The sequence below is a fragment of the Contarinia nasturtii genome, unplaced genomic scaffold (assembly GCF_009176525.2).
Source record: "Contarinia nasturtii isolate CC-2019 unplaced genomic scaffold, AAFC_CNas_1.1 Cnas_scaffold_4662, whole genome shotgun sequence".
Classification (NCBI taxonomy): domain Eukaryota; kingdom Metazoa; phylum Arthropoda; class Insecta; order Diptera; family Cecidomyiidae; genus Contarinia; species Contarinia nasturtii.
In genome coordinates, this window is record NW_022201948.1 from 1 (window position 1) to 10718 (window position 10718).

At 33.1% G+C, this 10718-nt stretch overlaps 2 protein-coding genes across 3 annotated transcripts; both read right to left on the reverse strand.

The window, feature by feature from the left end:
• Nucleotides 1-3114: 3114 nt before the first annotated feature.
• On the reverse strand, nucleotides 3115-4248 carry LOC116351083. 2 transcript variants are annotated; one of them, XM_031783132.1, is made up of 4 exons: nucleotides 4038-4248; nucleotides 3691-3961; nucleotides 3469-3621; nucleotides 3115-3376 (listed from the first exon to the last, which is right to left on the reverse strand). In XM_031783132.1, the coding sequence occupies exons 1-4, from the start codon at nucleotides 4158-4160 to the stop codon at nucleotides 3237-3239; spliced, it is 687 nt and encodes a 228-aa protein (XP_031638992.1). In that variant the 5' UTR covers nucleotides 4161-4248; the 3' UTR covers nucleotides 3115-3236. The 2 variants fall into 2 exon arrangements, with proteins under 2 accessions (XP_031638992.1, XP_031638991.1); XM_031783131.1 differs by having other exon boundaries at nucleotides 3469-3961.
• A 114-nt stretch (nucleotides 4249-4362) lies between these two features.
• Nucleotides 4363-6968, reverse strand: LOC116351082 (phosphoglucomutase). The gene is made up of 7 exons (XM_031783130.1): nucleotides 6689-6968; nucleotides 5971-6574; nucleotides 5648-5898; nucleotides 5361-5566; nucleotides 4971-5295; nucleotides 4818-4897; nucleotides 4363-4744 (listed from the first exon to the last, which is right to left on the reverse strand). The coding sequence occupies exons 1-7, from the start codon at nucleotides 6764-6766 to the stop codon at nucleotides 4606-4608; spliced, it is 1683 nt and encodes a 560-aa protein (XP_031638990.1). The 5' UTR covers nucleotides 6767-6968; the 3' UTR covers nucleotides 4363-4605.
• Nucleotides 6969-10718: the final 3750 nt, after the last annotated feature.

The window sequence follows — 10718 nt, forward strand, 5'->3', positions numbered from 1 at the left end:
ATGTGAGCAAAAACCAAATATACAAACAGACAGCGCAAAGGTAAAACAGCCTACTTACATAAGAAACACATGTAAGTAGGCTGTTTTACTTTTGCGCTGTCTGTTTGTATATTTGGTTTTTGCTCACATAAATTTGTATTCGTCTTTTTGCAGAATATTCTGTATGTTATTGTTTTCTTCTTAGGCCGTCATATAAGTGTACCTCAATTTATTCATCATTTTTGTTTTTGTGAAATACATTCGCCAGAATAATTAGAGACAATCAAAAATGAATGAGGCACATATACTCTATGTATAATGAATGCAAAATTCATTCAAATGCAATAGCCCAACTAGAAGATTGCAATGTACTCATCTTTTCACGCTAATGCAATTTTTATGAAATCCACACATTTTTTAAGTACACTTTCCGTTAACTGATTCACGTAGAAACGATAATATTCACATCAACATCATTCGATTGATTCAACGTATTCAAATATTTCAATTCATTTAATTTTTTTGCTAAATTTAAATCTGCGATGAATATGTTCAGAGTATGGATTTTACACAAATAAATACTATAAATCTAATTGTATATATTTTGGACTAACCTTCATTAAAATAAATTTTTGGTCATCTTGCAATGTTGGGGATTTTTTTAACGGTGCCATTATATTTTCTTCTCTTGAGATGTACCAATTTTCACACTTCGAATCGGAATAATTTATGGACGTTTTGTCAAAAGCATTACTTGCTGCGCGCGGTTCGTCGGACGTTGTTTACACGTTTCAAATTGAATCGACAGTGTTCAATTTTGGTAAAACAAAAGTCTATCCAATAACCTTTTGTGGTTTTTATTCTTCAGGTTTTTGTTTGTTCGTTAATTAGTTGTTTATTTGTTTACTCAACAATTTATAGCAATTAATGTTTTGATTTTGCAAATTTCAATTGAAATATATAAACGTGTTTGCGCGCATAACAATAAGTTATGGTGTGAAATATGATCGCGTTTAAATATGATTTATAAGCACACTTATCGAAGCGATTTCCCTTTCAACACGTTGAAAATGCACACATTAAAATTTATTGACAACCATACACAAAATTATTTTTATGCTTTTTTTGCATCAATATGTACAAAAATGTGGAACATCGACAAAATAATCGACAGTCCACACTGCAATTATCCAAGCACGAAGTGTGAACAAATAATACTGTGGAGGTAAAGAAAATAATAGACATTGATCAAAATAAAAAGAATGGATCTTTATGAATGCGAAATCGAAAGGTTAATTAAAAAAAACAATCAGACGTTAACCACTTTAAAAAAATGCAATGTGACACCAGAATTAAACGAAATGGAAACAGAGAAAAAAAGAATCGAAACGAAAAAAATACAACGACTTGTATGTTTGCACTCTGCCTGCATGCCAGCCGATTTGATGATCAGACTCAAACTGATTGAAAAGATCGCGAGAACTACGAACAAAAATGAATACCAAGAAAACCACGAGGCATGAGAGAAGCGATGAGAATTATTCGCTTCAAACAAGTGAATAATATACCTGTGTATTTGTGAGATAGAGCGTATAAGTTAAGTACTTGTACTGTGCGCTTTGCATTGTACTAAGAGAGGTTACTTCAATGAGCGCTGTATGAATAGAGTGGCCACATCTCCAATATTCAGTAGAATGATATATATTTTCAAAAAAATATCCTATATTCTTTTAACAATTCTAATATCTCTATAAAAAAGTAAATGAAAACATTCTTCTCTGATTCGAAAATAAAAAGAGACACATTTCAAGAGCCATTTACCAACTTCCGAATGCATAAACCTCATGTAAGTCCAGCGTTTGGTCGGTTAGTTAAATATTTTCACCTTGAAAGACATATTATATTTTATACTTTCGTAAAGCTGGATATATAAATTACACGAACTCGTCTATCTCGTAAGTTTTAAATACAAATAGTTTTTTATTCATTTTTTCTTCAAATTTGCGACTTTATGTGCAATACATGAGCTTGTGAGCGAATGAACGGGCACAATTCTGCGAGTTTGGTGATTGTGCGGCGCATGTTTATGTTAAATATACATAGATCAATCATACAATGACAATTTATGATTTCAAAACACCCTATTGGCTGTTTAATTTTTGTTCAGTATTTATATTGAAAATCGGAAGAATTGAAAAATCAAGTCAAAATTAAGCAAATCAATTGTTAAGTTGGTTTTGATGAGTTGATCTTTGATGAATAGTAAACAGCTTCAATTAGCTGCACACAGTTAAATGATTCTTTAGAAACTTTTGTAATTGAAACGACCAATTTTTAAAATCTATTCGTGAATTTTAACATTGAACCCGATTTTCACAGAAGAGAGTAAAATGGTGCCGACAACACAATCATACACTAGCAATAAACGCGTTTGTGTATCACATTTTATACCACACATTTTAATTCAAGTTTCTCAATTGGTACAAGGCATGACATCGCGTAGAAATTACGAAAAGTGAAAATGTCAATAACCAACCCGTGAGTTTCTGACGAAAAGAAAAGTGAAACAGACAGAATAGAACACATACGTAAATTGTAAATTAAATCATAAAAAGCATCGGTCTTGTTGTCCCAGGTTTAAACCGGTTCAAATAGTTGAATCCGCAAAGAAATCTGCAAATTTACATCCACATTTCAGGTAGTCACATGCAATCAAGAGAAACCATTGAAAGATGCACATAACGCGGGCCACATGCAAGCATAATATTTGGAATTTATATGAGAAAATGGAATGAGGCTTTCGGATCAATCGATTCATTTTTTATGTTTTATTACCACCACATACGTACACATTTTTTGTGCAGTTGTGCGGCCAACTTACTAGGTTTTTATATGAAACCTGAAATGCGTTGCTCTTGCTGCTTGAAGATTTTACGATCAATGATTATGCAATTAATTCTGATTCAATAATGGGCAATTTTATTAAAATATGTTGGATGAATAGCTAAATTGGTTGAAAATTAAATTGGATGAATACTTTCATTTTTAACAACGGTATTCGATAATTAAAAAAGTTAATTTCAATAGACAGAGAATACTATAGCGTAAAACACCATTATTTTTTTTTTGCTTTGCTCAAAATACTCGTTAGTATGCGTTCAGGCGTACATAAATTATAATTAAGAATATGTTTAAGTGCAATATCATTTATGCCACCAATATAATTTTTCCTTAAAAATCGTACGAGAAACAGTGTATTAAACATTAAATCGAAGTAAGGCCATTTTATGTGTTATTTCTTCGATATCGATGTTGGTTTTCTGCTTTTTCATTATAATACAGCAAAAATTCTTGGCCAACTGAAAAAGTGATTGAGACGGTTTGACATTGTCCTGGCCTATATATATGGTGAACAGAAAACATACAATAAATTATATAGGAATTTCGAGAAAATCGTATTTACATATTTATAATTTGTTTTATAGTTACCGATGACATCATCAGCATAGTTATTCCAGTCATTAAAATCAGTCAAGTACGATGGCGTGTCCTTTTCAGTGTTTGAAGAATTGTCGATCATTTCCGAATCCCCATTGCCATTTATAACTTCCATATCCATTTCATAATCCATTTGAGGCATCACTAGGTTATGAAATGCGATTGATATGAGAAATTCAGATGGTAGTAGATTAAACAATGAATGTGACGTACTTATTGGTTCAACCTCAATCATTTCAACATCAATGATAGGCGAATCGGGCAATGTATGTTTCTCACACTTTTTTTCCGATTTTTTTTTTCCAAACTTTCGCAACTTGTTCTTGATCCGTTCTGATAACTGCTGAACACGAGTCAAGCTATTTTGAGCTTCGACAATGAAGCTGGATTGAATGACAGCACGATGATGGTGGATTGTGTTGTACATCAAAACTTCACAGCACATGAGACATACCTTTGTTGAAAACACATCAACTGCATTGATCTAATGATAGAAAATTATTTTGAAAATGTACGAATATAACGCAAATCTAGAAATTTTGAAAAAAAAAAATACTTACATCGATGTTGTAAACCATTTTAATGGTATCGTTGAACTCTTTATCAAGTGCACAATCAATATAAAACGTATTGAGCGGCATCAAGCAAAGCCGACAGATTTCAGTAATATCGCTAAAAGTCATTTTTCGGTTTTTTCACAAATTTTTCTATGCTTATCCAAACATGGCGAGTCAATTATCCCTATTTTCGATTTGATTTTCACAATTCCAATTGTGCTATGTAACGTGTTGTACGTATTTTGTGTGATAAATATCGACAATAAAGCCGATTGTATGATAGAAAAAGTCACTGGAATTTCCGGCAAAAGAATTTCACCATTTCTCATTTTGACAAACAAATACAAAATACAATCTTTATTCAACAGGATATTTCGATTATTGAACTTAAGCATAAATGTTTCTCTAACAATGATTTCCATTCAATAATTCAAAGGCTAGTTTATTAAAACAATATTGACTTTAAGCCGCTGCTACCGATACATCCATGCGATTCTCTCCTACTATTATTATGTGTGCGCGTATCATTTACTGTTTTAGAGAGTGTGTGTTTGCGTGATGTTTACCGATCCTATGTGATGACAGTTGGTGCGTCTCTACCGGTGAATTGTGGCAACTGAGAAATTTCTAATGCAATTTGAATAAGCGGTTCAAGCATTTGACTTGCAAAACCCAATACATTGTCTTTTTCATATGAATCGATGTACAATCTGAAATGAATAAATGTAAATTCGATTAGAATGTTTCAAATAAATAAAAAAAAATCGTTTTGATCAAATGTACCGAACGGTTGCACCAGAACTTCCCGTTCCACTAAGTCTCATAACAATACGGCTACCGTCTTCGAATACAATTCTCAAACCCTTAAAAACACCACAAAGGAGTATATTAAAAAAAAATTGGAGAATTTCTACATTTTCGTTATAATTTTCGTACTTGTTTAGTTGAAACTGATTGGTCAACTGGATCAGTGTAGCTGAAGTTGTCAGCGATTTTAGTTTTATATGTTTTTCCGCCTGATGAGTATTCTTTCCCAATAAACGATGGTTCGGTAATGGTCTTTTCAAGTGTCGCCATCATTTCGTTGCAGGGTTCAAGTGGACATTCTTCATAATCGTAACGTGTAAAATAGTTTCGTCCATAAGTTGCCCAATGTTGTTTCAATATCTCTTCAACACCTTTTCCCGTGTGTTCCATCACAGAAAGCCAAGCAAGACATGCCCAAATGCCATCCTTTTCACGAATATGATTCGAACCGGTTCTGAATGATTCACGCATAGAAAAAATGTTACGTAATGGAAATAAGAGAATGACAAATAAATTTACCCGAAACTTTCTTCACCGCACAAACACAAAAGACCAGCATCCATTAAGTTTCCAAAGTATTTCCATCCAGTTGGTACTTCGAAGCATTCCTTATTTTGTTTGGAAGCAACGAGATCTACAGCTGCTGCAGTTGGCATACTTCTTGCAAATCCAGTAACACCATTCCTTTTAAAGTATGGAATACATTCGAGATAGTGGGCAATGATCTAAAATAAGCAAACGAAAAATTTTATAGAATTATCACTGAAGAACAGAATGAACACATCAAGAATTGAGGTTAAACGTACAGCTAATGAATCGCTTGGAGTAACAAAAAATGAGTTTCTTCCAATGATCATGTTTCTATCACCATCACCATCAAATGCAGCGCCCAAATCATAGTCACCGTTTTTAACCGTTTCAACGAGATCGGCTGCATATGTAAGATTTGGATCTGGGTGTAATCCACCGAAATCTTCCAATGGTGTTGTATGTACAACATTATCCGGAGTTGCGCCCAAGCAATTAAGAAAGATTTCGTTTACATAAGGGCCGGTAACTGTTATCAAAAGATAAAATTGTGTTTTTTATCCAGCAATTTGAGAGATAAATATGAGGATGTATCACATACCTCCGTTTAATGAATCGATGCGAAGTTTCAATGGTGAACCAATTTTTTTTCCACTGACAAAGACTTTCAAGCAATCAAAATCGAAAATCTCCTTCATAAGACACACATAATCAGCGACTGGATCGATGATTTCCACACTGAATGGCATTCCATTGACGCTATAGCTGTTAACACCTAATTTTGTTAAATCAATTTCCAGTCCCTCGACGATTTTATACTGAACAATTTTTGTTGACAGCTTGTAGATTTTATTTGTAACATTATCTGGAGCTGGTCCACCATTCTCACAATTAAATTTTATGCCAAAATCATTGTCTGGACCGCCGGGATTGTGTGAGGCTGTCAATAGAATACCACCATAAGCTTTGTTATGGCGAATTAAGCTTGATACAGCTGGAGTTGATAGAATGGCATCTTTTCCAATATATAACTTTGAAACTCCATTCGCAGCACAGATTCGGACAATAATTTCGGCGGCTTTTTTACAGAAGAAACGTCCATCGCCACCAACAACCAATGAAGAACCAGCAACAGCACCTTCACTCGAATCCAAAATACACTGGATGAAATTTTCTGTATAATTTTCAGCTTGGAAAGCTTTCACCTAAGCCGGAAGAGTTAACGACCAAAAAATGAATAAGTTTTAAGAGTTTGAATTGTTTACATCGATTTACATTGAACATGTATTATAATATTACGTTGATAAAATGTGACAAACCTTCTTTCTCAAACCACTAGTGCCAGGTTTTTGACCATCATATGGTTTAGTTGACACCGATTTCACAACCAAACTCATTTTTTTGAAATAATTCAACACTTTGAAGAAGATGATTCGATTTAGATTGGTGAAAACTTACTTTCAAACGATTATGAACCAAAACTAGATCAGCGAAAACGTCTGTGTTTTTTTATGTAATTTACAAACGGCAATTGTTTCTCCCATTCGTTTTGAATTCACGAACCTGACTGTCAGCGTTGTGTTGATATTGATAACTTTGAAAGACGAATTAAGGTCATCTAAAAAAATCATAACAACATAACCTAATAGCCGAGCCGATAAGAGCTGTTTTAATTTCCGTGCACCGTTTTTTCTTCATTATGACTTTGTTTGACACAGTATTAAATAATCATTCAGAGACTGTTTGTTCATACCGATCGTATATTGAATTAGGAAATATATTATTTACTTCGTTTGAATCGTTTTATTTATTTTGATTTTATTGCGAACGACGTTGTTTGAACAACTGTCACAAAGCGAACGAAGTACTAGATGAAGAAAAAATCGGTCATACAGCACACATACTAAACTGATCCGCGATGAACTGATTTATTTTAATGGCATTTTAATTGAATTAAACTTCAAATTGTAAATATCATCGTATTTGTATTTCGCATTTTTCAATGGAACAAAAGAAGTTTGCCATTAACAACCATTTGTCAATTTAAGTTGAATTTAATATAATATTGGGGACATTTCATTTTATCCGTATCCACTTATGTTTTCCAAAACTTTTTTAGCTTTACCAATTTCTGAACTTTAAACTTTTTTATTCAAAAAAATATATCCTGATTTTAATTCAATTCTTAAACCTACAAAGAAAAATTGTAAACAGAATTTTTGTTAAAGAAATTAACTCAATCCAATTGCAGCAAGTAATTAGAATCGAATTCATTCGAATATGGTTGATCTCAGTCCAACTGTGCTTGTATTGTTAGCTGTATGACTCATGTCTCGATTCAATCGGGAATGTATTGATGCGTTTCCCGAATTATATCTTAAATCATATTTGGTTCAACGATTAAAGTCGAAGCAAATATTTCTACTTAAACTGTGTTCTGGATTCTGTGTTCACATGTGCTTAAGTAACTGAAGCACTGAAATCAACGTGTATAAGATTCATATACATACTCGTCCATATGCACCAATAAGACATATCCGTTTATGCCTCATATGAGTGTTTTGTATCGTAAACATAAACAACTGCTCATTCATACTACTTACATGTTATATTATCATTAAAATTATTCCACTTCTTTCTCTTGAAGCTCTTTTTCAACCAAATACAACTAACCATGAATGCATGTCATTTTTACTGTTAAGTGTAAAATCAAAAACAATTTCAATCCTTGTTTTTTGATTAAAATTTATGCACAATGCTGTCAGAAAGTTTGGACTCATGTGACAAAATGTACTGTTTTTATAGTGTTTTAACTTATTCAATGAAATTCATTGAAATTCGAGAAGATGTCTAATTACTTGAATCCATATCTCAAATGAACAGGCATTTCTACATTTGCTAGGGATTTTCACACGAAAGTGAAGACCTTTTTTTTGCTTTTCAAATTGTGAGATGGAGAAAATTCTTTGAATTTGCTAAGGTGTTTTACTGACAAAAAACAACACACCCCCATCCGTACATTTTTTTCGTGCCCATGTATGCTTACAAATCACAGTTCAGCACTGTAGCATTGCATATAAGTTTAGCATCTCACTCATATATAAAAATGAAATCTATATAAATAATAAATTTTGTATGCTATATGAATTACGATGTCTTCTCTGGAAAAGTGAAGATCTTTTTTTCAGTGATGGTTCTTTCACACCGCACGCGCAGCACACTTTTTTTGTACCACACACAGTGGCGTGAGGTGAACGCATTGAAGCAGCAGGTGAGCAGCAATGCTGTACAGACGCTGCGAATATCTAGCGCTATTCAGACAGCAAAAACTTTGTTTTGATTGACTTTGTTTTTTATTTTTTTAATTCAAAAAACGCAACGTTTGCCAAGAATTCGTACACAGAAATAAGTATTCGAGTACGCTTACTCGCACTTGCGGTGTTAGTAGAGACTTTACCCCTCAAAATGAGTTACGCACTCTATTTCACTCTATTTTTGGTGTTAGTTTCATCGAACGTATGTGACGATACACTTAGCAATCGTATATACACAGACTCATATGCACGCAACGAAACATAACTCGTTGAACGCATGCGGCAACGTACATATGAATGCCCGAGAATGAATGTGAGACTTCTCCTGAGAGTTTATTGAAATGTAACACCGCCATACAAAAATTGCTGACAGTCTCACATTCATTCTCGGACAATCATATCTATTGAATATATCGAGAAGAGAGTATGTTATTCAGCGCTTATGGCTGAGTAATGTCTGAATAAAAACATACTCTCCTCTCGATATTTTCAATAGATATGTACTACACATGTACCTCTTTTTTCACTGTGATGCGTTTAATTCGATGAAACTAACACCAAAAATAGAGTTAAATAGAGTGCGTAACACATTTCGAGGGATAAAGCCTCTACTAACACCGCAAGTGCGAGTAAGCGTACTCGAATACTTGTTTCTGTGTACCAATACAATATATCCCATATTAAATTTTTGTCCTCTTAGAACGTTTAACTCTGTCTACAACTACAAACAACACACTGAGAAGAAAAAAATGGCTTTAATTTTGTGTAAATATTTGTAAATGTTGACTATTGTAAAAATTGCTTTGATATTGCTTTGTAAATATTCAGAATTACCTCATAGCACCTCATAATTACCTGCATGCAAGTGAATTAATTAAAGGCCATAACAAGTACTTAGCGGATGAAATTTGGACATAAAACGGCTGAAACGTGCGTGTAAAAGTCAAAATAAAAACTAGAACAAAGCCGAATATCACAAAAGTGATATGATTTTTTTGTTCGACTTAATGACAGAAAACCCGTTCAAACACTATTAAAGTCGTTTTTTTTGTTAAAGTTGCTGGAAATGCATTGCGGCACGGAATTTATCGCTGTACGATTAAACAAAATTCATGATGTGTTACACAAATGGGTATCGGTAATGGGCTGGTGAAAATTGTTACGTACTGATTTTCTGTTTGAATTATGTATTTGTGTCACCATCAATTTACACGTATAGTGTGAATCCGTATATTTATAAAAACAATTGTGTGAGTCAATCGTTATCAAAAGCATATAACTGATAGTTTCAAAAATAAAACAATTTCGGGAATGCAGATAATCATTTTCAAGTTTTAGTGAGTCACGTTTATGTGCACCTTGTGCGGCCATTTCTCTATCACTCGCCGGCATTTAACCATGTTTCCATTTTATTCTCGTTATAGCACACCTAATTGCTTATCACTTTGACTTGTGTTTAGCAAAAACAAATGTAAAAAGGGAAACATACAAAAAACAGGTAGAATTTGTTGGTTATTTTTTTTTAAATAGTTATATTTGCTAGTATATTTTTTAAGTGCTTTTGTAGTTATATTGTTATTTTTCGTTTAAATTCATGATTATTTGAGATGAATAGATACCTATATCCATATATTTCCTATAACAAATGAATGGAATTCAGTTTATTAACCATATGTGCGGATTGGTCATTGTATTTTGATTTGAACAATACGGATGTACCATGTGTTAAATGCGCAGTATCCACATATTGTGTGTTCTATAAATCTTATCATAGTGTTCGCATATACCTTGTCTGAGTGCAATTACGATGATGTAATGTCTGGTAACGAAAGAATTTATCCTTATTCATGTGTTGCTTTTTCTTATTCAAAAGCTGAAGCGTGAGATGCTTCCTTCGAATTCGCATTCGATAAACGTTTATGCACTTGAAATGCCATTTCCTTTTGACTATTCTTAATTCGTTAAGGAGACACTGTCCTAGACATCAAACTTGAAAAAAGAGATAGGCAAAATAACACTGAGAGAATGCATAAAA

Coding starts and splice junctions, on each gene's coding strand:
- LOC116351083 (XM_031783131.1), bottom strand. CDS start 4,160: ATGACTTTTAGCGATATTACTGAAATCTGTCGGCTTTGCTTGATGCCG. Junction 3,962..4,037: donor AAATGGTTTACAACATCGAT/GTAAGTATTTTT, acceptor TTCTATCATTAG/ATCAATGCAGTTGATGTGTT. Junction 3,377..3,468: donor CTATGCTGATGATGTCATCG/GTAACTATAAAA, acceptor CCATATATATAG/GCCAGGACAATGTCAAACCG.
- LOC116351082 (XM_031783130.1), bottom strand. CDS start 6,766: ATGAGTTTGGTTGTGAAATCGGTGTCAACTAAACCATATGATGGTCAA. Junction 5,899..5,970: donor CATCGATTCATTAAACGGAG/GTATGTGATACA, acceptor TTTTGATAACAG/TTACCGGCCCTTATGTAAAC. Junction 4,745..4,817: donor AGTTCTGGTGCAACCGTTCG/GTACATTTGATC, acceptor TATTCATTTCAG/ATTGTACATCGATTCATATG.